At 58.1% G+C, this 25,803-nt stretch overlaps 2 protein-coding genes across 37 annotated transcripts in view; both read left to right on the top strand.

Moving 5' to 3' along the window:
• The first annotated feature begins 156 nt into the window (after positions 1–156).
• Positions 157–7,051, top strand: LOC136994768 (RLA class I histocompatibility antigen, alpha chain 11/11-like). Of its 2 annotated transcripts, XR_010886675.1 has the most exons (7): positions 157–1,075; positions 2,156–2,425; positions 4,668–4,940; positions 5,560–5,832; positions 5,915–6,207; positions 6,561–6,593; positions 6,869–7,051. XR_010886675.1 is itself a non-coding variant. In XM_067313900.1 (6 exons), exons 1-5 carry the CDS (start codon positions 157–159, stop codon positions 6,178–6,180), a joined length of 2,001 nt encoding a protein of 666 aa, XP_067170001.1. In that variant the 3' UTR covers positions 6,181–6,207; positions 6,869–7,051. The 2 variants fall into 2 exon arrangements, 1 of the variants encoding a protein (XP_067170001.1); XM_067313900.1 differs by lacking the exon at positions 6,561–6,593.
• Positions 7,052–17,384: 10,333 nt separating this feature from the next.
• Positions 17,385–25,803, top strand: part of LOC136994709 (butyrophilin subfamily 1 member A1-like) — a 77,113-nt gene continuing 68,694 nt past the window's right edge. For 11 of the 35 annotated variants that reach the window (XM_067313702.1, XM_067313697.1, XM_067313692.1 and 8 more), the window contains exons 1-12: positions 17,508–17,832; positions 18,008–18,040; positions 18,979–19,095; positions 19,590–19,937; positions 20,815–21,096; positions 21,403–21,519; positions 22,283–22,303; positions 22,579–22,599; positions 23,249–23,269; positions 23,912–23,932; positions 24,576–24,596; positions 25,238–25,258. In XM_067313702.1, coding sequence (XP_067169803.1) covers positions 18,996–19,095; positions 19,590–19,937; positions 20,815–21,096; positions 21,403–21,519; positions 22,283–22,303; positions 22,579–22,599; positions 23,249–23,269; positions 23,912–23,932; positions 24,576–24,596; positions 25,238–25,258 — 973 coding nt within the window. In that variant the 5' untranslated portion in view covers positions 17,508–17,832; positions 18,008–18,040; positions 18,979–18,995. Of the gene's footprint in view, positions 17,833–18,007; positions 18,041–18,978; positions 19,096–19,589; positions 19,938–20,814; positions 21,097–21,402; positions 21,520–22,282; positions 22,304–22,578; positions 22,600–23,248; positions 23,270–23,911; positions 23,933–24,575; positions 24,597–25,237; positions 25,259–25,803 lie in introns of all 35 variants that reach the window. The other 24 variants (XM_067313682.1, XM_067313683.1, XM_067313686.1 and 21 more) reach the window with 16 other exon arrangements.

The following is a 25,803-nucleotide window of genomic DNA, read 5'->3' as shown; positions in this document are numbered from 1 at the left end:
CACGCCAGGGCCCTCTGCCGCGCGAGCTGGTCAACCACGTGGGCAAGGTTGCTGAAGCAGACATTGAAGAGCAGCTCCAGGTCGGCCCAGTTGCTCGGGGCCAAGGCCGGGAAGACTCACAGGCGGAAGAAGCGGATCCCGCGGCTGCTCTGGTCCATGGCGCTGGTCTCCACGTCGCCTAGCAGCGCCAGCCCCTCAGTGTCGGACGAGCCGAGGCCGAAGAAGCTGCTGGTGTGGAGCAGCTGGAGAGAGAGAGGGGCCCTGGCGGGAGAGATGGCGCCTGAGAAACCCCCTCCGCCGCCAACCCCGGTCACCCGCCCGGCAGAGGGATTTCACCTCTCCCAGTTAGAGCGGATTTTCTGTCCTGCCTCGGCTCCAGCGCAGACGGGGGTGGAAGCAGCACCCGGCGCCTGGCACTTACCCTCGGGGGCTGCCCCGGGGATGAGGAAGAGGAGGAGGAGGAGGAGAGGGCACAACATTGCACCGGCCGGGCGGCAACAGGACCGAGCTGCCAGGCAGCGGCCGGAGGAGGAAGCGGTGGCTGTGGCCCCCCTCCTCAGCACCCCCGGCATCCCTGGCGGCTGCTTTCCGCCAATGAGGCCGGGGCTAAGGTTTTGGGGAGGGCTGCGACCCTGGAGGCACCTGGGAGGGCTGGAGGTGGCAGTGGCAGAGCCGGGTGGCACTGGCGCTGGGGACGCGCTGGGTCACTCAGGGGTTGGGGGCAATATTGACCCCAGATCCGCCCCGGGCAGGGCAACGGTGATGACCATGGGCCCCTCCCGGGCCACCGCGATTCCTGCAATTCCCTTGGCTCCCCCCAAAAAGCAAAGCACCGGGGCGACCCTGCGCGCTGCCCTCCCCGGCGGCGAGCGCACGCGTGTGCATGCGTGGTCACGGCACCGGCGCGGGTGTTGCCCAACGGTTCCGCCCAGCATTTCCGCCCTGCCCCGAGCCGGGAGCTGCCAGCGTCTGCGGGGGCCCCGGCACAGCATGGGGGCTGCCGGGAGCCGCACCGCCTTCCTCCTCCTCCTCCTCCTCCTCCTCCTCTTCATCGCCTGCCCAGCGGCTGGGGATGGTGAGTGCGGGGGGCGCCCGGCGGCGCCAGGGCATCTGGATTAGCGGGGAGGGGCCTAGGCGCCCGGGTGCGCCTGGATGCCTAGGCCCACTGGTGGTTGGGGGAGGGAGCATTTCGATGGGGGCGGAGCCACGGGTGGGTGGGAGCACTCGGCGGGGGGGGTGGTGCAGGCAGGCAGTGTGCATGTGCGTGAACATGCACATACGTGTGCGTGCACATGGGGGGGCACTGTCGCTGCGGGGGGGTGCACACGTACGTGCGTCTGTATAGGCTCCTCCAGGTGAAGCAAACACGCGTGTGCACCCAGGCGCTGTCCCCTGCAGGTGTCACAAACACGTGTGAGCACACGCGTGTGGGTCTGCACTGTCCCCTGCAGGCAAAGCATGCACATGTGTGCATCTGTGCAAGGCCCCACACGGGTGAAGCATGCACATGTGCACACGTATGTGTGCCTGTGCAAAGCCCCCTGCAGGAGACGTATGCACGTGCGTGCACATGTCTGTGCATCTGCAGGCTGCTCCCTGCATAAGACATAAGGTGCGTGCACACATATGTGTGCACCTGTGCACAGTCCCTACAAGCAAAGCATGCACACACACATGCATGTGCATCCGCACATGGTCCCTGCTACCAAAGCGTTCACACACACGTACACACATGCATGGTCCCTGAAAGCAAAGCATGCACACACATGCACACACGTGTGCAGCCGTGCACAGCCCCTGCAGGCAAAGCATGCACACACATGCACACGCGTGTGCAGCCATGCACAGTCCCTGCAAAGTATGCACACGCACACACATGCGTGTGCAGCCGTGCACAGTCCCTGCAAGCAAAGTATGCACACGCACACACATGCGTGTGCAGCCGTGCACAGCCCCTGCAAGCAAAGCATGCACACACATGCACACGCATGTGCAGCCGTGCACAGCCCCTGGAAGCAAAGCATGCACACACATGCACACGCGTGCGCACCCGTGCACAGCCCCCCGCGGGCGCGCCCCCACCCGCGCACGGGCGCGTGGGCGTGCGCCCCCCCGCCGCCCCTCGCGCGCGCGCTCCCGCTGACGTCCCGCGCAGGGCGGCGCGCGCTGCGCTACGCGCTGACGGCGGAGCTGGAGGCGGGGGCGGGGCCGGGGGCGGAGCCGGCGCTGCTGGCGCTGCTCGACGGGCGCCCCCTGGCGGCGCTGGACGGCGACCACCTGCGCCCCCGCGGAGCCTGGGCCACCCCCGCCGCCGCCGCCGCCGCCGCGGAGCTCCTGGAGCGCGAGAGCCACGTGCACGCGCTGCGGCGCGCCTGCTTCGGGCGCAAGGTGCGCGCGCACCGGCACCTCTGCAACAGCAGCGCGGGTGAGCGGGGACCGGGGGGTGCCCAGGGCCATGGGTGCAACGGACCGGGGGGGCTGGGACCATGGGTGCAATGGGGCGGGGGGCTGGGGATGTGGGTACAACGGGGGGGGGGGCTGGGGGTGTGGGTGCAACGGGGTGGGGGTGGCTGGGGATGCAGGTGCAATGGGGTGAGGGGGCTGGGGGTATGGATGCAATGGAGCAGGGGGGCTGGGGATGTGGGTGCAATGGGGTGAGGGGGCTGGGGGTATGGGTGCAATGGGGCAGGGGGATGGGGGGATGTGGGTGCAACGGGGTGGGGGGGCTGGGGGTATGGGTGCAATGGGGCAGGGGGATGGGGGGATGGGTGCAACGGGGAGGGGGGGCTGGGGATGCAGGTGCGATGAGGTGAGGGGGCTGGGGTTATGGGTGCAATGGGGCGGGGGAGCTGGGGATGCGGGTGCAATGGGGTGAGGGGGCTGGGGGTATGGATGCAATGGAGCAGGGGGGCTGGGGATGTGGGTGCAACGGGGTGGGGGGGGCTGGGGGTATGGATGCAATGGGGCAGGGGGGCTGGGGATGTGGGTGCAACGGGGTGGGGGGGGCTGGGGGTATGGGTGCAACGGGGAGGGGGGGCTGGGGATGCAGGTGCGATGAGGTGAGGGGGCTGGGGTTATGGGTGCAATGGGGCGGGGGAGCTGGGGATGCGGGTGCAATGGGGTGAGGGGGCTGGGGGTATGGATGCAATGGAGCAGGGGGGCTGGGGATGTGGGTGCAACGGGGTGGGGGGGGCTGGGGGTATGGATGCAATGGGGCAGGGGGGCTGGGGATGTGGGTGCAACGGGGTGGGGGGGGCTGGGGGTATGGATGCAATGGGGCAGGGGGGCTGGGGATGTGGGTGCAACGGGGTGGGGGGGCTGGGGGTATGGGTGCAATGGGGCAGGGGGATGGGGGGATGGGTGCAATGGGGCGGGGGGGCTGGGGATGCAGGTGCGATGGGGTGAGGGGGCTGGGGGTATGGGTGCAATGGGGCGGGGGGGCTGGGGATGTGGGTGCAATGGGGTGGGGGGGGCTGGGGGTATGGATGCAATGGGGCAGGGGGATGGGGATGTGGGTGCAACGGGGTGGGGGGGCTGGGGGTATGGGTGCAATGGGGCAGGGGGATGGGGGGATGGGTGCAATGGGGCGGGGGGGCTGGGGATGCAGGTGCGATGGGGTGAGGGGGCTGGGGGTATGGGTGCAATGGGGCAGGGGGGCTGGGGATGTGGGTGCAACGGGGTGGGGGGGCTGGGGGTATGGGTGCAATGGGGCAGGGGGCGGCTGGGACCATGGGTGCAACGGAACAGAGGGGCTGGGGATATGAGTGCAACGGGCTGGGACACCTGGGCCCATGGGTGCAATGGGGGTGGACACCTGGGTCCATGGATGATGGTGGGTGCTGATGGGACCGCACGCCTGAGTCCATGGGTGCAATGGGGCCGGACACCTGGGTCTATGGATAGTGGTGGGTGCTGATGGGGTTGACACCTGGATCCATGGGTGGTGGTAGGTGCTGATGGGGTGGACACCTGGGTCCATGGGTGCAATGGGGGTGGACACCTGGGTCCATGGATGGTGGTGGGTGCTGATGGGACCATACACCTGGGTGCACGGGTGCAATGGGCTGGACACCTGGGTCCATGGGTGGTTGCGGGTGCTGTTGGGATCACACACCTGAGTCCATGGGTGCAACGGGGCTGGACACCTGAGTCCACGGGTGGTATTGGGTGCTGATGGGACCGCACGCCTGGTCCATGTGTGCAGTGGAGCTGGACACCTGGGTCCATGGGTGGTGGTGGGTGCTGATGGGACCACACGCCTGGGTCCATGGGTGCAACGGGGCCGTACACCTGGGTCTATGGGTAGTGGTGGGTGCTGATGGGGTGGACACCTGGGTCCATGGGTGCAATGGGGCCGGACACCTGGGTCCATGGGCGGTAGCAGGTGCTAATGGGGCTGGACACCTGGGTCCATGGGCGGTAGCGGGTGCTGATGGGGTGGACACCTGGGTCCATGGGTGCAATGGGGCTGGACACCTGGGTCCATGGGTGGTAGCGGGTGCTGATGGGGTGGACACCTGGGTCCATGGGTGCAACGGGGCCGGACACCTGGGTCCATGGGTAGTGGTGGGTGCTGATGGAACAGCATGCCTGGGTGCACAGGCACAACGGGGCCAGACGCCTGGGTCCGCAGGCAGCTCCTCACCCCCAGGCACCACCTTGGGCAGGTTTCCACACATTTCAGTACACCTACGGGTGCGAGGTGGGGCCCGAGGGGCTGGGGGGTGCCTACCGGCGCTTGGCCTTCGACGGGCGCGACTTCCTGAGCTTCGATGTGGCACGGCAGCGCTGGGACGCGCTGGCACCCGAGGCCGGGGCCACCCAGCGCCTCTGGAATGGTGCCACCGCCGCCCTGCGCTACTACCACAACTTTGCCATGCACGAGTGCCCCGAGACACTGCAGCGCTTCCTGCGACATGAGCCGCTGGAGCCGCGCACTGGTGAGCCACCCCACATGGCCCCATGTCCCCACGTCCCCGTTCCCACTGCTGGCCCCGTGTCCCCATCACCATGTCCCCGTCCCTGCTGCTGGCCACATGTCCCCGTCCCCGCTGCTGGCCCCGTGTCCCCACATTCCTGTGTCCCGTGTCCCCATCCCCACATCCCCGTCCCCGCTGCTGGCCCCACGTCACCATGTCCCTGCGTTCCTGTCCGCTCTGCTGGCACCGTGGCCCCGCATCCCCATCCCCACATCCCTGTCCCCGCTGCTGGCCCCACGTCCCTGTGTCCCCACGTCCCCAACCCTGTGTCCCCATCTCCACTGCTAGCCCTGTGTCCTCGTGTCCCCACGTCCCCGTCCCCACTGCTGGCCCCACGTCACCATGTCCCTGCGTTCCCATCCGCGCTGCTGGCACCGTGGCCCCGCATCCCCATCCCCACATCCCCCTCCCCGCTGCTGGCCCCACATCCCTATGTCCCCGCGTCCCCAATCCCATGTCCCCATCTCCACTGCTAGCCCTGTGTCCTCGTGTCCCCAAACTGGGAACAGGTCAGGTGCATGTGTGCGGGGTTGGGCGTGAGCTGCCTGACCTGCCTCCCTGCCTTGCGCCACCTCCCCAGAGCGCCCCACTGTGCGAGTGTCGGGGAAGGAGAGTGATGGGCTCCTGACCTTGTCGTGCCGGGCTCACGGCTTCTACCCGCGGCCCATCGCCATCAACTGGCTGAGAAAGGGCCGCGTCCAAGCCCAGGAGACCAAGCGGGGCAGCACCGCGCCCAACAGCGACGGCACCTACCACGCCTGGGCCAGCATTGAAGCCCTCGCAGCGGAGAAGGACGAGTACCAGTGCCGCGTGGAGCACGCCAGCCTGCCGGAGCCCGGCCTCTTCTCCTGGGGTGAGCGCGGGTGCCCGGAGCTCGCGGAGCGCCGGCTGGGGGGCGGCTCTGTGCCCCTGCTCACGGCCCCGCTCTCTTCCAGAGCCGGAGCGCAACCTGCTGTCCATTGTCATTGGGGTTGTCGTCGCTGTGCTCATCGTCGTTGCGGCCATCATCGGCTTTGTGGTCTGGAAGAGCAGATCCGGTAAAGTGCCAGGGCCGGTGCAGCGGGGGGGGGAAGTCCGGGCCTTGGGGGGCTGCTGGTGGCCAGGAGGAGAAGGGGGCGCGAGGTGGGGCCCCCGCGGGCGGAGCGGAGCCTGGGTGCGAACTGCCGCTTTGGCTGATGCCTCTTTCTTCCCGCAGGGATGAGGGAGAAGGGGTACAAGCCAGCCACAGGTGAGTACTGGGGGGTGGCTGCATGCCAGGCGAGGCCCAGCAGCGGGGCGGGCTTCGGTCTCTGGTTTCTAGTGGCCGTGGGGCTGGCGTTTCCCAGGCCCCGACTGCCCTTGTTGCCCCTGTTCCGAGCCTGCAGCTTTTACCCCAGCCACGGGGCCAGTGAAGGGTTCCTGTCCTGCCGCTGGAGGCTGAGGCGCTCGGGTGCTGCTCTTTGCTCCTGGCGGCCGTAAGGCGGCTCCAGGGCTGGTCTCAGCTGGGGGGCTCTGCCCCAGCCCGGCTCTCCCCACAGACAGCGCGGGGCCCGCAGTCCCCTTAGCGCAGGGCCGGGGCTCACTCCCACTCCTCTCTCGCAGGCCACGACGGGGAATCCAGCAGCTCCGGAACGGGTAAGGGCTCGTGCTGGGAGGGGAGCAGGGGCCCTGGCCCGGTGCCCTTCCAGGACAGCACCTGGTGCGGGGCTGCTGGATGCTCTGGCTGGTTCCCCTCGGGGCTTTTGCCCGCTGCCCTGGCTCCGGGAGGTGGGATTGAACCCCACCGAGCAGCCCCGATGCGGGATGGTGACGTGGCGCTGGGACCCGCAGGGCTGGGCGCGGCTGAGGGTGCTGTGACCCCCCCCAAAAAAACCTCTTCCTTTTTTCTCTTTCCCCTCTCGTCCTTGCAGGGACCAACTGATGCTTTTAAGCTGGGAACGAGGCCAAGTTTCCTTTTGCTGTTTACTGGGGAAACAGAGAACTGGCAGGGGTTTTCCCTGCTCGGTGTTAAAGAATATCGGACTGAAGCTGCCTAGAGTTGATCACTCGGTATATCTTGCTTAGCGTTAGTAGCTAAATTTGCTGAAGCCTTAGGCCTCAAGCTGTGAACTTTCTCCTAGCTATTACCTAGTGAAAGAGGGCCCCAGAGCTGGTTCAAGCCGGGAAGATGAAGAAGTTACAGCCAAGAGCAGAAGCTGCACCCTTGCAAATAAGAAAAGCAGCAGCCTGCCTAGAGACAATGAAGGAACCCAATGGAGAAGGGGAAGAGCCCAGATCTGAATATGACTCTTGGTCCGAACTTGAGTCGACTCGACTTGGTTCGAGTCCCCCTAGGTAGGAGTATTAGGGCGGGTTCAAGACTCTCCCTTGCTGTAGCCTTAAGGGTGCGCAGCCTGATCAGCATTAGGTGCACTGGACAATGGAAAATGCAGCCAGCATGGAAAAGGGGACGCCCTTAGCCACGGTACAGGAAAATGGGAAAAAGATTGGGGGTACAGACAGCTTCTCAAAAAAAGCACAGTTACATTCTGTCAGGAGGATTGGCCATTGACAGCAAAGCTCACTGTAAGGCGTAGCAAGTACGGTGAGTAGTGGGAGCGTGCATAGTGCCAGGTACGGTGACTAGTGCGAGCGCACGTAGTGCCGGGTACAGTGACTGCTCGGAGCACACATAGTGCCTGGTACAGTGAGTAGTGAGAGTGCGCATAGTGCCAGGTACGGTGACTATTGGCAGTGCGTGTAGTGCCAGGTACGGTGATTACTGTGAGTGTGCATAGCGCCAGGTACCGTGACTAGTGGGAGTGTATATAGCGCCAGTTAGGGTGACTAGTGTGAGCATGCATAGTACCAGATACAGTGACTAGTGTGAGTGCGCATATTGCCAGGTATGGTGAGTGACAGTGCGCATCGTGCCTGGTACCGTGATTAGTGTAAGTGAGCACAGAACCAGGTACAGTGACTGGTGTGAATGTGCACAGTGCCGGGCACCGTGACTAGTGTGCGCGTGCATACTGCCAGGTACGGTGACAAGTGGGAGTGTGCATAGTGCCAGATACTGTGACTAGGGGGAGCGCGCATAGTGCCAGGTATGGTGACTAGTGTGAGTGTGCATATTACTAGGTGCCGTGACGAGTGTGAGCATGCATAGTGCCTGGTACCGTGACTAGTTGGAGCATGCATAGCACCAGGTACGGTGACTAGTGTGAACCCACATAGCGCCAGGTACCGTGACTAGGGTGAGCGTGCATAGTGCCAGGTACTGTGACTTATCTGAGTGCGCATAGTACCAGGTACGGTGACTAGTGGGAGCGTGCATAGTGTCAGGTACGCTGACTAGTGCGAGTGTGCATAGTGACAGGTACCGTGACTAGTGGGAGGGTGCATATTGCCAGGTACCGTGAGTAATCGAAGCATGCATCGTGCCAGGTACCGTGACTAGTGTGAATGTGCATAGTGCTAGGTGCCGTGACTAGTGTGAGTCTGCGTAGTACCAGGTATGGTGACTAGTTTGAGTGTGCATAGTTCCAGGTACGGTGACTAGTGGGAGCGTGCATAGTGCCAGGTACCGTGACTAATCTGAGCCTACATACCGCCAGGTACAGTGACTAGTCGGAGCATACATAGTGCCAGGTACGGTGACTAGTGTGAGTGTGCATAGTACCAGGTACAATGATTAGTGTGAGTGCGCATAGTGCCAAGTACTGTGACTAGTGGGAGCGCGCATAGTGCCAGGGACCATAACTAGTGGGAGCGTGCATAGTGCCAGGTATGGTGAATATTCGGAGCATGCATAGTGCCAGGTGCCATGACTAGTGTGAGAGCGCGTAGTGCCAGATACGGTGACTAGTGGGAGTGCACATACTGCCAGGTACAGTCAGTACTGTGAGTGGGCATAGCGCCAGGTACGGTGACTACAGTGAGCGTGCATAGTGCCAGGTACCGTGACTTGTGGGAGTGTGCATAATGCCCAATACCATGACTAGTGTTAGTCTGCATAGTGCCAGGTACAGCGACTGGTGCGAGTGTGCATAGCACCAGGTACTGTGACTAGTGTGAGAGCACATAGTGCCAGGTACTGTGATTAGTGTGAGTGTGTGTATTACCAGGTGCCATGACTAGTGGGAGTGTGCATGCTGCCAGGTACCATGACTAGTGTTGAGCCTACATAGCACCAGGAACCGTGACTAGGGTGAGCATGCATAGTGCCAGGTACCGTGACTTATCTGAGTGCGCATAGTGCCAGGTACTGTGTCTAGTGGGAGCGTGCATAGTGCCAGGTATGGTGACTAGTGTGAGTGTGCATATTACCAGGTACCGTGACTAGTGGGAGCGCGTGTAGTGCCAGGTATGATGACTAGTGTGAGTGTGCACAGTACAAGGGACCGTGAGTAGTGGGAGTGCGCATAGTGCCAGGTACGGTGACTAGTGTGAATGCATATAGTGCCAGGTACCGTGACTAGTGGGAGTGCGTGTAACCTGGGAACCAAAGGGGGCACCCATTGTCTGATAAAGCCACCCACTGCGAAGGGACAGCAGTCCTGGCGGTCAAAGACTCGGCTGGTGAGTGCGGTTCCCAGAGAGAGAGAGAGACAGACAGACAGAGAGAGAGAGAGAGAGAGAGAGAGAGAGACCCTGCCAAAGGTGATGCTAGCACTGGCAGATGCTAATACCACCAATATTGTTCACACTGTATCTGCCCTGCTTTATATGCCTGACGATCTATCTGCTGTTCCTTCTCCTCCTTTACCACCTACCTCTACTTTAGTGGCTGCCAGACTCTATCCTATGGTCTCTAACGTGCTGCCTAATCCTGCTGCTTCACAGCCAGGGGGAATGGGTGCAGCCAATCTCCCTCCTGCTGTATTACATGTATTTACCGATCAACCCAGGAATCCTAGCCATTTAGCCTTGGGGGGGGAAGCAAAATGCCAAGGTTAAGGGAGGATGCGCTCAATTATTTTCCAACCTATGTACAGGGTATAACCCGAGTTGGGGAGATACCCAAATTCTTTTGGGAGAATTATTTTGCAGAACTAGCACAACAAACTGGGGGGAAAGAGAAACCCCTGGCCAGCAAATGATCCAAACTGGGATTATAATAATGCAAGAGATAGAGCTGTGTGCCAAACAGGACTCCAAAATTTAATGGAAGCAATTAGGGCATGCAGGGACTTAGGAGTAAGTTGGACTAAAGTACAAGAATGTAGACGGTGACTAGGCGAACACCCCGGTGACTTCTGGGGACAGCTTTGGCAAGCTCTGCTAAAATATGAGGGAATGACCCCACAAAACTCCAAGGATGCCCTCGCAAGTAGTGTTTTTGTAGATCAGGCGGCCCCGGATATACAAAAGTATTTTAAAGAACATATGCCAGCTTGGCAAGGAGAGACTTTGCAGAAGATTTTAAGTGTAGCAGCGTTCGTATATGATTGCCTGCCAGGGGCTCGAATACAAGATGTCATGGAAAGACTGCCAAGGCTTGTCCACTCATCAGACTATTACCCTCTGCTGCTCTTCCATGGGGGCACTAATGACACCAAGGGCAAACTGGAAACCATCAAACAGGATTTCAGAGCTCTGGGGCTGGTGGTCAAGGGTCTGGGAGCCCAAGTCATCTTCTCCTCAATCCTGCCAGTGAGGGGGATGGATGAGAGGAGGAGGAGATGGATTTTCCAAGATAGCAGCTGGCTGCGCCGCTAGTGTTGGCAACAGGGTTTTGGTTTCTATGACCATGGGACCCTGTTTGAAGATCGACAACTGCTGGGGAGAGATGGGATCCGCCTGACTAAGCAGGGCACGTGTGTCTTTGGCAACAGGTTGGCCAAGCTGGTAAGGAGGGCTTTAAACTAGGAAAGATGGGGGAAGGGGAGAGTTATAGTGACAGGGTAGTTGGCAAAACGTGGCTCAAGTCGGGATGCCTCCAGTGGGTGCATGCAGCCAGGGAAGTGCACATGGGATGTGGTTACGGAGGATCCTCTTTTACACCTCCTGGGAAACCTGCATGCTCGATCACCTCTCTGAAATGCCTGTACACCAATGCACACAGCATGAGGAATAAACAGGAAGAACTAGAGATGTGTGTGCGGTCTCAGGGCCATGATCTCATTGCCATTACAGAGACATGGTGGGATAGCTCGCATGGATGGCTACGTGCTTTTTAGGAAAGAGAGGCCAAGAAAGTGAGGTGCTGGAGTTGCTCTTTATGTGAGAGAGCAACTGGAATGTATGGAGCTGTGCCTAGGGGTGGATGAAGTGTGAGTGGAGAGCTTCTGGGTAAGGATTCAAGGGGAGGGTAGCATGGGTGACACTGTTGTGGGTGTTTACTACAGGCTACCTGATCAGGAAGAGAAGGCCTCATCGACTTCCTACAGACAACTGGAAGAAGCCTCATGGTCAGAGGCCCTGGTTCTCGTGGGGGCCTTCAAGCACCCTGATATCTGCTGGAGAGACAGCACAGCTAGGCACAAACAGTGCAGGAGGTTCCTGCAGAGCACTGATGATCACTTTTTGACACAGGTGGTGGCGGAGCCAACAAGGAGAAGTGTGCTGCTGGACCTCATAGTAACAAACAAAGAAGGACTGGTTGAAGATGTGAAGGTTGGGGGCAGCCTTGGCTGCAGAGACCATGAGATGGTGGAGTTCAGGATCCTGCGAGGAGGAGGCAGGGCACTAAGTAGGATGGCAACCCTTGAGTTCAGGAGAGCAAAGTTTGGCCTCTTCAGGGACTTACTTGGAGGAATGCCACAGGTTAGGGCCCTAGAAGGAAGGGGGGTGCCGAGAGAGTTGGTTAATATTCAAGCATCACTTCCTCCAAGCTCAAGATCGGAGCATCCCTATGTGTAGGAAGTCAAGCAAAGGAGGCAGGAGACCTGCATGCATGAGCAAGGAGCTCCTGGCCAAACTCAACCAGCAGAAGGGAGTATACAGACTGTGGAAAGTGGGACAGGCCACTTGGGAGGAATATAGGAACGTTGTCAGAGTATGCAGGGATGCGATGAGGATGGCTAAGGCCCGTTTGGAATTAAATGTGGCAAGAGATGTCAAGGACAACAAGAAGGGCTTCTTCAAAGACATCAGTAGCAAAAGGAAGACTAGGGAAAATGTGGGCCCTTTGCTGAATGGGGTGGGTGCTCTTGTGACAAAGGATACAGAGAAGGCAGAGTTACTGAATGCCTTCTTTGCTTCAGTGTTTACTGCTCAGGTCAGCCCTCAGGAAGCCCAGACCCTGGAGGCAAGAGAGAAAGTCTGGAGAAAGGCAGACTTTCCCTTGGTCAAGGAGGATCAGGTTAGAGATCATTTAGGCAAACCTGATACCCACCAATCCATGGGCCCCAATGGGATGCACCCATGTGTGCTGAGGCAGCTGGCGGATGTTATTGCTAGGCCACTCTCCATCCTCTTTGAAAGGTCCTGGAGAAGAGGAGAGGTGCCTGAAGCCTGGAAGAAAGCCAATGTCCCCCCAGTCTTCAAAAAGGGCAAGAAGGAGCACCCAGGAAACTACAGGCCAGTCAGCCTCACCTCCATCTCTGCAAAGGTGATGCAGCAGCTCATCCTGGAGGCCATCTCCAAGCATGTGGAGGAAAAGAAGGTGATGAGCAGTAGTCAGCATGGCTTCCCCGAAGGGAAGGGGAAATCCTGCTTAAGCAAGCTGATAGCCTTCTGGGATGGAATGACTGGCTGGGTAGATGAGGGGAGAGCAGTGGCTGTTGTCTGCCTTGACTTCAGCAAGGTTTTTGACACTGTCTCCCATAACATCCTCTTAGGGAAGCTGAGGAAGAATGGGTTAGATGAGTGGACAGTGAGGTGGCTGGAGAAGTGGCTGAATGGCAGAGCTCAGAGGGTTGTGCTCAGCGGCACAGAGTCTAGTTGGAGGCCTGTAGCTAGCGGTGTCCCCCAGGGGTCAGGACTGGGCCCAGTCTTGTTCAACTTCTTCCTCAATGACCTGGATGAAGGCACAGAGTGCACCCTCAGCAAGTTTGCTGATGATACAAAACTGGGAGGTGTGGCTGATACCGCAGAGGGCTGTGCTGCCATTCAGAGAGCCCTGGCCAGGCTGGAGAGGTGGGCGCAGAGGAACATCGTGAAATTCAACAAAGGCAAGTGCAAGGAGGAATAGGGAGGAATAACCCCATGCACCAGAACAGGTTGGGAGTTGAGCTGCTGGAAAGCAGCTGTGCAGAGAAGGACGTGGGAGTGCTGGTGGACACCAAGTTAAGCACGAGGCACCAATGTGCCCTTGTGGCCAAGGCGGCCAATGGGATGCTGGGGTGCATCAGGAAGAGTGTTGCCAGCAGGTGAAGGGAGGGGATGCTCCCCCTCTCCTCAAGGCCCTGCTGAGGCCACAGCTGCAGTGCTGTGTCCACTTCTGGGCTCCCCAGCACAAGGGAGACATGGCATGACTGTAGCAAGTCCAGCGAAGGGCTACAAAGATGATTAGGGGACTGGAGCATCTCTCCTCTGAGGAAAGGCTGCGAGAGCTGGGCCTGTTGAGCGTGGCAAAGAGAAGACTGAGGGGGCATCTTCTTAATGTATACAACTGTTTGAAGGGAGGGTGTCAAGAGGCTGGAGGCAGACTCTTTTCAGTGGTGCCCAATGACAGGACGCGAGGCAACGGGCACAAAGTGAAACACAGCAAGTCGCATGTGAATGTGAGGAAAAAGTTCTTCCCTGTGAGGGTGACAGAGCCCTGTAAGAGGTTGCTAAGAGAGGTTGTGGCGTATCCTTCTCTGGAGATATTCAAAAGCTGCCTGAATGCGATCCTGTGCAATGCGCTCTAGGTGACCCTGCTTGAGCAGGGGTTTGGACTAGATGATGTCCAGAGGTGCCTTCCAACCTCAACCATTCTGTGATTCTGTGATTCTGTGACAAGAGGAAAAACAGAAAGCTGAGCAAGTAAAAGAAAGGAAGCGAGCCAAAGAACGAGAAGCTAATCTGCTGGTGGTGGCAAAAAAACAAAGCAAAAAACTTGCAAGTGAAATGTAGGGGTCAAGAAATAGTAAAGCCAAGCCCGGGGTTTGGGCCAAAGCCAGGAAACAAAGGAAGAAGGATGGGGGAAGTGACGTGAGAGAGGAGGATCCGCCCTTGGTTTTGTGTGGAGAAAGGAGCAGTGTGGCTGGGCCCCAGCAACAGCACTCCCCACACACACGCACCTCACCCCACCTCATCTCCAGCCTCGGAGGCCTCCTGTCCTTCCCCAGATGCTCCTTCTGCTCCCCTCCTTGCTCCTGCAGCAGCAGATGGTCAGCTCAGCTCTGCCCAAACCCAGGGAGCAGCCAGTGGCTGAGGGGGACAGGGGCTCTTTGGGGCTCCATTCCTCGTCCTGGAGAAGGGACGGAGGTTTGGGAGGCTCTGAGGAGGGTGAGAGGCCCTGCCTGAATCGCCCAGGTGTCCTGGCCTCTCCCCTGCACTGTGCTGCCTTTGCTGGGGCACAAACCCTGCTCTCTCGCCCACTGGCACCTCTCGGGGCCGTGCACGTGAGCCCAGGACAGAGCGGAGGCTATGCCCTGGCTCTCCACATTCCTCTCCCCTCCATCACACTGGCCTTGCACCGGCAGTTCAATGGACTCTGCTGGCACGAGGTGCCCGGAGTCCCCCAGGTGCCTGGGTTTCCTTGACATTTGCTTGGAGCTGAATGGGGGGAGGGTGTCTGGGCTCTTGTTTCTCTCGCGCTCTGTCCTGCCAAGCTGCTGTTCAGCAGAACTGTGGTCAATAAAGGTTTGCACACGAACGTGAAGGCGAGGCAGTGGGGTCTCCCAGTGCTTTTCTTTGTCATGGAATCTTTCCTCGCTGTGGAAGAGTTTTGCAACTGGAGTGAAGAAGATTTGGGAGCCAGAGGCAGTTGCCCTCCGCGGGTGCTGCTGCCGCCGCCAGGCTCCAGGGCTGTGCGCACCCACTGGGGCCAGCGCCGGGTGGGGGCTGAGGGCCGGGCCGGGCGGGGGGGCCACGGGAAGGGGCGGGCGACGGACAGGAAGGGTCTGGGGCTGCCGGAGGCGAGAACAAAGCGGAGCCCGAGCAGCCCCGGGGCTGGGAGATCCAGCTGCGATGCGGCAGCACCGGTAACCGGCACGGTGCCGGGGGCTGCGCAGGGCAGGGCCGGAGCCTTCGGGGGGGTCCAGATCCCCCTGCAGTGGCCCCGGGCTGGATGCAGATCCCCCTGCAGCAGCCCAGGCTGGAGACGGACCCGCCGGCACCTCTGGAGGTGGGTACGGGTGCGTCCTCTGCACCTCCCCTGGGGTGGCTCCGGGTCCCCCTGCACCTTTGGGGCTGGATATGGACCCTCCGGCACCTTTGGGGGTGGGTACAGGCCTCCCTGCACCTGCCTGGGTTGGGTATGGTCCTCTCCTGCTCAGGGAAGGGACAGTGGAGACAGCAGGGGACATGTCACCCCCAGCGCTGTGAGGTCCCTAACGAGCACAGGTGACAGGGCAAACAGTTCTCCATCACCTTTAACATTCTACTTAATTCTTAGATGTTGATAACGTCTCCTTATAGCCATGCTATCAGTATAAGTATTACTTCTTTAAGTAGCCAACTAGCAGACTAGCCCCTTGCTCTCTCACTGTCCAGTTCTGCCCAGTCTCTCGTCTTTCTCACTTCATCTTCTAATGATCAAATATTCATGACACGAGCTGTCTGCCCATGAGAGGTTAATGGGCAGACAGGGACAGGCTGGAGCGAGCCCAGCAGCGACCACCAAGCTGGTGGGGCTTTGTCCAGCGTGGAGGGTAGACAGCAAAGGGGGATTGAATCGCTGTCTGCCACTGCCTCATGGGGTTGTAGAGCAGCCGGAGCCAGGCTTTTGGAGGCACCCAGCAACAGGATGAAAGGCAACAGGCAGAATTTGCAAGATTCTGATTAAACATAAGGGAGGAAGTAATCCCCTTCATCCTGAGGATGGTCAAATATGGGGACAGAGGCATGGGAGATCTCCGTCTTTGGAGATATTTAGAACTTGGTGGGACACAGAACTGAGCAACCTGATCTAGGCTTGAAGGCAGAAGACTTGTCCTAGTCAAAGAGATTTTTTTCCTCCTGGCGTTGGTGGGTAGGAAGCAGCTTACATCTTGATTTCGTGTTCCTTTGGGATCCTTGGAAAAGTATCAGCTGTTTCTTTGCAGTAGATACCCTGCATCTACCATACAACCGAGCCTGGATACTTTGTGTTACTCTGTTTCCAATAATACCAGTGAACCCAGCGGGACTGGGAAAGTAAGTATGTGGAAACCAGCATTTTCAAAATAAGCTTTTGCAAGAATAAAAGTCATCCTAGTGATTTCCAAATTTCCAGCACAAGCTGACCTTCAAAGAAGCCTTCCCTTCAGAAGCACTCTCTGCTCTTTCATTATTTCGCTGCCTTTGATTTTAGAGGCTTTTTTCCCAGAAGGAAGTTTAGAAAGTGCCTTGCTAATTTGCCTGTGGTGAGACATGGACCATGCAAGATTTGGGAAGGGAGAAGTGCTGGCAAAAAACCTTAGTCACAGTTTAGAATGACTGAGGTTGTGTTCCATTTTTTCTCCTTTGCTTCTTGAAGTAGTTGCAACAAGCCCAAACTGCAGGTCAAATCTTGAGGACACAGTGCATTTCTTCTTGCAAGTTCAAATTCTGCTGGGACACCACTTGATTGTCTCTCAGGGCCAAAACCTCCTGGCTGTGACACTGGGACTCTGTGCGCCTGTGAGAGGGAGCCCTGGACTGTCTGCAGGGATCTCCTGGAGACAGGCATGGACCTCCCAAGGCCGGGCAGCAATGCAGGAGCGTGTGTTCATGCTGGGACTCTGCCTCCTGGTCTTCCCAGGGACCTTCCGCCTCAACCACTCCGCTTGTGATCCCAGCACCCAAGTGGTGGGAATTTTCCTCAACTCTGAGGCAGGTGAGAAGAAGTGACTCCATCCCTCCAGCTGCCTCTCAAGGGCCTAAAAGGGACCTGGCAGCAGCGGGATTTGAACCCATGCCTCCAAAGAGACTGGAGCCTTAATCCTAATCCAGCACTTTAGACCACTCGGCCACACTCCCCTGGTGAGGGAGGCTTTCCTTGCTACAGAATACAGAGCCAAGGAAAGTTGGGGGATTGCGCCAAACTTATTCTGGGATCTTTTAAGGGGATTGTGGGAAAGTGCAGAGCTGATGAGGGGATGTTTAGGGGAAGGACCAAAGGTGGGGAAAGGGAGGGATCAACATGCACTGTGCAGGAGCAAATGTGGGGGAAACGTGGGGGAAGTGGGATAAACGAGGCTCAGGAGGGTTGACCTGCTCGTCCTGCCTTGGGCCAGGTGTGCGCTGTGCTGGTGACGGCCCTGCTGTGGAAGCTGCTGGCAGAACGGACGCTGCGTTGACACGGGCACCGCTGTGCTATGCGCTGCCGCCGCGGCCACGACGGCGCAACATGCCCCAAGCTGCTGCTGCTGCTGCCGCTCTTCCCTGCCCGGCCATCGCCGCCCGCTTGGAATTGCCGCTGCCGGCGGCTCAGCGTGGCCGGATCCTGCGCGGCCGCGGCGGGGGAGGCCCCGGGCAGCGCCGCGCCGTGCTGCTTTCGCTTTCGCTTTCGGGCTCGCTCCCGCTCGGGCGCAACCCTGGCGGCAGGGATTCGCCTGGCGACCGGTGACGACAGAGGCGCACCGCGCCGCCATTGGCTGCCTCTTTCCGCCTTCGCGCTGCTCCTGGCGCCCCGCAGCTCTTGGGCGGCGGCGCGGGGGCTGGTGTTGGTTCCAGAGCCGAAGAACACCCTGCTCCTCCTCATCCCTGTGGTGCTGGCTGCTGTCCTCACTGCCATCGTGGCGGCTGCCGGCTTCGTGGTCCGGAAGAAGAGCTCAAGCTCTTCTGCCGTCCGGCCGTCGGTGGGCGCTGGGCTGGTGGTGGGTGTGGAGCGGGGAGGAAGGTGAGACACGGGGTCTGTGGGGTGCCGGGTGCTGGGCGAGGGAGGCGCGGGGAGCCCTGGGGTGGGAGCAGGGCTGTTCTGGAGGACACGTGAGCCGTGCTGGGAACTGTGGCTTAGCCCCTTGCCGATTGCTGCCGGGAAGCGGCTTCAGCTGATGCCTGCCTCGTCTTTGCAGGGAGAACAGAGAAGGGCTACAAACCCGCAGCAGGTGAGTGAGTGGAGGCAGGCCCATGGCCCGCCTGCCGCCGAGCAGCACCTCTTGTTCCTAGCAGCAGTGCTGGAGTTTCTCAGTCCAGACAGCTGCGTAGAAAAGCTGCTTTCTCTCTTTAGAAGCAAAGAGCAGCATTTTGGGCGGTGTAGTTTTCAAAAGTCTGCTCCTGCCCTGCCGTCCCTGCTCCTGGCTTTGAGTGCTCTTGTCCTTTGCTTTTGCCCGTGGCCTGGGTGGTGGGGCTGGGCACTGGCTCAGTTCCGTGGCAGCCCCCTGCCCCCGGGGGAGGCTGGTGAGGGAGCGTGGGGCAGTGTGTGGGGCTGCAGAGCTCACATGCAGCTGGGGATCTTGCCAGGTAGGTGGGTGCAGTTCCATGTTGACCTTGAACAGCCATTTCCTCCTTGGTCAGGAGCTGCAATGGCCCTGCCCATGCTGCCGTTTCTGCTGGGGGAAAGGAGTGGGGTGTGTGGGGTGGGTGTTGTGCTGGGGTCTGGACAAGGAAGGGAGACTTTGACTGTGGAAGGAACTGTGAGAATTGTGCTCTGCGAGGCCCTGAGCAGCCTGGGCACGTTCCTCTCCCCAGGCAGCTCCCGGGTTGCTGTCACCTGTGACACCACCTGTGTGAGACTGTCGCAGGGAGGCTCCCGGTCCATGACTGCAGCTCTGGGCTCTGCTACTCTCCTCCGCAGGCAGAAATGCAAGCCATGGTGTTGCCCCCTTCCCTCCATCCAAGCCTCATCTTGCTCCCTGCTCAGCCTAACTCGCCCCCTTGGCTGCCTGCTCCCACTTTGTGAAGTGAGGGGTTTGTGTTGGCTGCGTGTTCATGGTGGGCATTTGGTGGGATTTCTGGAGTGTCTGTGTCCTGGAGAAGTGCTGCCCCTTGGCCCCAGCTACCCCTCCGTTCCCCTCATTTTTCCTTTCCCCTCCGTCTTCTCCAGGTAGAGCCTCAGGGGAGATGCGGTTTCTCTTGGGCTCTGGCTGCTCCAGCCTCGCCAACCATCCGTGGGGCGTCCTGTGTTATCTTGTGACTCTCCATGTTCTCCATCTGGGATCAGGTAGGAATGCCGTGACCCGTGTCGGGTGGTGCAGGGCTGACATGGGCCTTGCCCAGCTGTGTCTGCCAGATGTGTGTCCCTGTGCCCAGGCACCTGTGTCAGTTGGGAGAGGGGAGGAGGTGGCAGGGAGGCGATGTGAGCCTGGAGCACAGCCCCGGTTGTGGTTTCATTTTCCCCTCTTGTTCTTCTGTGGAGGCTGTGCATTGGCTGGGCTAGATTTTCAGTCCTGTTCTTTAAGACCTTCTTGAACTCTATGTTTATGGAGAGTTCCTGCTCTTTGAACATGATCAGCAGGAGGAGGAGAGCCCTTTACAGGCTGATGCCAACTCCGGAGGGGGCGGGAGGATCTTTCCAGGAAACCTCATTCTCCTTCACATCTTCCCACTCCCTCCCCGAGTTTCTCTAGTGTCTTTGCTTTTCCCTTCTGATGCTACAATGCCTGCACCCAACCACTCACACAAAACTCATCCCCTGTGTCTTTCTCCATTTCACAGCCCAGCTGAAGGTGGTGGGACCAGGCCACGCTGTCACTGCCACCGTGGGGCAGAGCATTGTGCTGCCCTGTCAGATCTCCCCCAGCTTGAATGCGCAGAGCATGGCTGTCAGGTGGATCCGGCACCACATCGCTGAAACAGTGCATCAGTACGAGGATGGAGAGGACCTGTATGTGGAACAGATGAGAGAATATCAAGGGAGGACAGTATTGTCTCATGATGGCCTCAGCAGAGGAAGCCTGGACTTGCAAATTGTCAGTGTCAGACCCTCCGATGATGGAACGTACATCTGCACCGTTGAAGGTGCTGCTGGTTATGCAGAAGCTACAGTGGAACTGGAAGTGGCAGGTGTGTTGGTGGCTCAGCTGCCATTTCCACCTTAGCTGCATTTCCATGCTGGTAGTTTTGGACAAGGCCACTAAGTACAGCTTACTCAAAAGGGTAGGAAAATGCTCCCCCAGGGGATGGGGAAATTGCTCATGCATCCAGGGAGTCAGTGCTCTATGGCTGAAAGAGAAGAGCCTTTGAACCAGGAGGAGGCCAAGAGGGCTCTTCCCTTCAGCATCTGAACCCATGCCCAGGAGGGAGCACGTCTTGCATGAGCAGGGTCCTTGGTGGCCTGGGTGGGGGGTTACGTGGATGGGATTGTATTGCTGGAATCTGCTGTGTCTCCGGATGTTTTTCATGGTGTTGTGAGGCACTAGACACAGGCTGAAGCTTGAGACAGGCTGCTGAGCAGCTGCTTTGGCACAGAGCCTGACTTGTGACCTGTGCAGAGGATTGAACCAAATTTCATGACTGGAGTGGGGAGGAGTGCTCTTTCCAGGTCCAGCTAGCTGGGATCTTTGTTTTGATTTTGCTTTTTGTGCAATAGGAGACCTGACTCATGGCCAGGAAATGTCCCGGGTTAACTAAGCACGTGTGGGTGCTCAGAGAGGGCCTTGGGATGCTGACAGCTCATGAGCCCGGTCTTCCTCTGCTGCGGAGGATGACAGGAGATTTAGGGCTGCTGGCACTTTGTGCAGGGACCTGAAGGTGCTGATGCAATGGTGGGTGGTTCTTGTGTGCCTAGCGCCACGGGTGTGTGAATGCCTGGTCCCGCAGCCCCATCCGGACTTGGCTGGACAGGGATGTGGATGGTATCTACACAGAGCATAGTAAAGTACTTCCCCTTTGAACTAGATACTCTCGGTCCTCAACGCAGGATACCTCCTTTTCATCCCAGCCATAGGCTCTTCCCCACTCGTCTCACTGGAGGGTTACCAGGGCGGAGGGATCCAGGTGGTGTGTCGATCATCCGGCTGGTTCCCAGAGCCTGAGGTGCTGTGGAAGGATCTGCAGGGGCAACGTCTCCCCTCGGTCTCTCAGAGACATTCCCACGATGAGAGGGGCCTGTTTGAAATAGAACACAGCCTGAGTGTGACGGGGGAGGCAGACGGGGACTTGTCGTGTGTGGTGAGGAACAGCCGCCTTGGCCAAGAGAAGGAGTCGTCTCTGCACATATCAGGTGAGTTCCCTGCAGTGTCACTCGGGGAGCGGGGGGAGAACGTCCCCTTCGGAGCTGTGTGGAGGGGAGATGAATGGCAGCGGTGGTGCTGAGTGGTGAGAGAGAGAGAGGAGCTCAATGGAGAGGGACCCCATGGGAACAGCTGGAGCCCTCTTCTGCCCTGGAGCACAGCTGCACCCAGCTGCACTTTGCTGGATTCGGGTTTTCTTTCTTCTTTTCTTCTTTTTTATTTTTAGTCATGTGGGAAACATGGGGTTTTCCTCAGGCCTTGAAGTGTAAAATGAGCCTTTCCTTTTGCTTTCTTAGCTCCCTTTTTCCATGATGCCCAGCCCTGGAAGGTGGCTCTGGCAGTGATGCTGGTGGCTCTGTTAGTGCTGATACCTGGTTTAATTCTCTTCAGTGTTCGTCTGTTTAAGAAGAGAGGTAAAATCCTAACGGGGCAAGGGAGGAACCATCTAGTTGGAAAGGGATGTTGTTTAGAGGGGTGAAGAGCGGAGGGGTGAGGCTGCGACAGAGGTGGAGGCCCTGACCCACCTCTGCTAAGGTGCAAAGGGAGCTCCCCCCGGGCATTTCGGCTGTGTTTGCAGCATGCCTTCAGCATGCGGAGAACCCAACTTGGGCTCCCGGCAGAAGGCAGGGGGACAAAGTGGGAGGAGAGGGAGCACGGCTTTGGGCCAGGAGCTGTGGGAAAATCCCCCTTGTGCTGAGAGCTGCTCTAGCAGCGTCCCAGCTGAGTTTGCCAGCAGGCTGACACGGCAGGGGAGATGTTGCGTGTTGGTGTGCAGCCCGGGAAGGCACATGGTCAGGGTGCCGTAAGCGGCTCTTATGCTGGTATTGATGCGCAAACCTTCCAAATACACCACACTCACTTGAATTCATCTTCATATACAGTTGTCCAAGAAAGGAGGGTGACTGGGCTTCTTCCATTTCCGTGTGTTGATTGTTAAGGAAAGGGGCTAAGTCTGATCCTGCACAGTTGTGAGCTGCTGCTGTGGAATAAGTAGGGAGAGTCTGAAGAGTGCAAGGGCTTAGTGGCCTGCAAGTGTCTGTGCACTGCCCGTTCCCTGGGTATGGGAAGGAAAAGGGGGGAACAATGCAGAGAGCAGGGCCTGGCTTCCCAGAGTTGCTTGTGCTCCCAAAGGCACGTCCCCTGCTAATGTCCTCTTCCTTTTGCTTTTCATTTTAGAGCAACAGTCCAGTGATCTGGGTGAGTCATCTTTCTTCATTTCCACTTCTGAAAACTTTCCACAGTGTTGTGTCGTTGGGATGGACACTGGTTTGATGGTTTTGCTTATTGCCTGAGAGCTTGAAGAGTGCGAGGGCTTAGTGGCCTGCCAGTGTCTGTGTATTGCCCGTTCCCTGGGTCCGGGAAGCAAAACTGGGGAAGAACGCAGAGAGCAGGGCCTGCCCCTTCCAGACTTGCTTGCACTGGTAAAGGCAGGTCCCCTGCTAATCTCCTCTTCTTTTTACTTTCCCTTTTAGAAGAAAAGTCCAGAGGTCTGGGTGAGTCATTTTTCTGCATTTCCACTTCTGAAACCTTTCCACAGTGTTGTGTCGTTGGGATGGAGACTGTCTTGATCCCTTTTGCGTGTTGTCTGAAGCAATGATTTGGGTTACAAGAAGGCCTGGCTGATGCGGGGGGTTGTGTGTGCCCATGGAGCAGAGGGGTGCAGTAGGCTGGTCCCAGGGCATGTTCTGGGAATGTCTGTGCATTACCTGTTCCCTAGGTTTGCGGGAGAGAAATAAAATGAGGGGAGCACAACCATCTGCAGTGATGCCTTCTCCTGTAGTTGTATCTTGGGCATTGGAAGCTCTGTGGCGCATGGCCTCTTCCTTTTCCATTGCCCTTCTAAGAAAGAGTGCAGAGAGATGAGGGAGTCTTCTTCCTCCAAATCTAGTTCAAAAAAAGCTTTCTAGAGCTGTGTGCCTGGGATGGATACTCGCTTGTTGGTTTTGGTTATTGCCTGAGAGCTTGAAGAGTGCGAGGGCTTAGTGGCCTGTGAATGTCTGTGCATTGCCCGTTCCCTGGGTACGGGAAGGAAAAGGGAGGGGGGAAGAACGCAGAGAGAAGGGCCTGCCCCTTCCACAGTTGCTTGTGCTGCCAAAGGCAGGTCCCTTGCTAATGTGCTCTTCCTTCTGCTTTTCTTTTTAGGGAAAGTGTTCATCTTTCTGGGTGAGTCGTTCTTCTGCATTTCCACTTCTGACAGCTTTCCACAGTGTTGTGTCATTGGGATGGAGACTGGCTTGATGCTTATTGCGTGTTGTCTGAAGCAATGATTTGGGTTACAACATGCCTGGCTGAGGTGGTGGGTTGTGTGTGCCCATGGAGCACCGGGGTGCAGTAGGCTGGTCCCAGGGCATGTTGTGGGAGTGTCTCTGCATTAGGTGTTCCCTGGGTCTGGGGGAGAGAAATAAAATGAAGGGAGGACAGCCATCCCCATGGATGCCTTCTCCTGTGGTTGTCCATTGGGGATGGGAAGCTCTGTGGCGCATGGCCTCTTCCTTTCCCTTTGCCCTTCAAAGAAAGAGTGCAGAGGGATGAGGGAGTCTTCTTCCTCCATATCCACTTCAAAAAGCTTTCTAGAGCTGTGTGCCTGGGATGGACACTGGCTTGTTGGTTTTGCTTATTGCCTGAGAGCTTTAAGAGTGCGAGGGCTTAGTGGCCTGAGCGTCTCTGTGCATTGCCCGTTCCCTGGGTCCGGGAAGGAAAAGGGGGGAAGAACGCAGAGAGCAGGGCCTGCCCCTTCCAGAGTTGCTTGTGCTGCCAAAGGCAGGTCCCCTCCTAATCTCCTCTTTCTTCTGCTTTTCTTTGTAGAGGAAGAGTCCAGAGGTCTGGGTGAGTCATTTTTCTGCATTTCCACTTCTGAAACCTTTCCACAGTGTTGTGTCGTTGGGATGGAGACTGGCTTGATGCTTTTTGCGTGTTGTCTGAAGCAATGATTTGGGTTACAAGAAGGCCTGGCTGAGGTGGGGTTTGTGTGTGCCCATGGAGCAGATGGGTGCAGTAGACTTGGCCCAGGGCATGTTCTGGGAGTGTCAGTGCATTACCTGTTCCCTAGGTTTGCGGGAGAGAAATAAAATGAGGGGAGCACAACCATCTCGAGGGATGCCTTCTCCTGTGGTTGTATCTTGGGGATGGGAAGCTCTGTGGCGCATGGCCTCTTCCTTTTCCTTTGCTTTTCAGAGAAAGAGTGCAGAGAGATGAGGGAGTCTTCTTCCTCCAAATCCAGTCAAATAAAAGCTTTGTAGAGCTGTGTGCCTGGGATGGACACTGGCTTGTTGGTTTTGGTTATTGCCTGAGAGCTTGAAGAGTGCAAGGGCTTAGTGGACTGCGAGTGTCAGTGCATTGCCCGTTCCCTGGGTCCGGGAAGGGAAAGGGGGGAAGAACGCAGAGAGCAGGGCCTGCCCCTTCCAGATTGCTTGTGCTCCCAAAGGCAGGTCCCCTGCTAATCTCCTCTTCCTTCTCCTTTTCTTTTTAGAGAAACTGTCCAGAGGTCTGGGTGAGTCATCTTTCTGCATTTCCACTTCTGAAACCTTTCCACACTGTTGTGTCGTTGGGATGGAGACTGGCTTGATGCTTTTTGTGTCTTGCATGAGGAAATGATTTAGGTTACAACAATGCCAGGCTGAGGCCGGAGGTTGTGTATGCCTATGGAGCACCGGGGTGCAGTAGGCTGGTCCCAGGGCATGTTGTGGGAATGTCTGTGCATTAGCTGTTCAAGAGGTCTGGGGGTGGAAATAAAACCAGGGGAGCACAGCCATCCCCAGGGATGCCTTCTCCTGTGGTTGTCCATTGGGGATGGGAAGCTCTGTGACACATGGCCTCTTCCTTTCCCTTTGCCCTTCAAAGAAAGAGTGCAGATAGATGAGGGAGTCTTCTTCCTCCATATCCACTTCAAAAAGCTTTCTAGAGCTGTGTGCCTGGGATGGACACTGGCTTGTTGGTTTTCCTTATTTCCTGAGAGCTTGAAGAGTGCGAGGACTTAGTGCCCTGCGTGTGTCTGTGCATTGCCCATTCCCTGGTTATGGGAAGGGAAAGGGGGGAAGAATGCAGAGAACAGGGCCTGGCCTCCCAGAGTTGCTTGTGCTGCCAAAGGCAGGTCCCCTGCTAATCTCCCATTCCTTCTGCTTTTCTTTTTAGGGGAACAGTCCAGAGATCTGGGTGAGTCGTCTTTCTGCATTCCCACTTCTGACAGCTTTCCACAGTGTTGTGTCGTTGGGATGGAGACTGGCTTGATGCTTTTTGCGTGTTGTCTGAAGCAATGATTTGGGTTACAAGAAGGCCTGGCTGAGGTGGGGTTTGTGTGCGCCCATGGAGCACCGGGATGCAGTGGGCTGGTCCCAGGGCATGTTCTGGGAGTGTCTGTGCATTAGCTGTTCAAGAGGTCTGGGGGAGAGAAATAAAATGAGGGGAGCACAGCCATCCGCAGTGATGCCTTCTCCTGTGGTTGTGTTTTGGGGATTGGAAGCTCTGTGGCGCATTGCCTCTTCCTTTTCCTTTGCCCTTCAAAGAAAGAGTGCAGAGAGATGAGGGAGTCTTCTTCCTCCATATCGAGTTCAAAAGGATTTCTAGAGCTGTGTGCCTGGGATGGACCTCGCTTGTTGGTTTTGCTTATATCCTGGGAGCTTGAAGAGTGTGAGGGCTTAGTGGCCTGTGAGTGTCTGTGCATTGCCCGTTCCCTGGGTATGGGAAGGGAAAGGGGGGAA

This window comes from Apteryx mantelli, chromosome 32, assembly GCF_036417845.1.
Source record: "Apteryx mantelli isolate bAptMan1 chromosome 32, bAptMan1.hap1, whole genome shotgun sequence".
Lineage (NCBI taxonomy): Eukaryota > Metazoa > Chordata > Aves > Apterygiformes > Apterygidae > Apteryx > Apteryx mantelli.
This window is presented reverse-complemented; position numbering and strand designations above follow the sequence as displayed.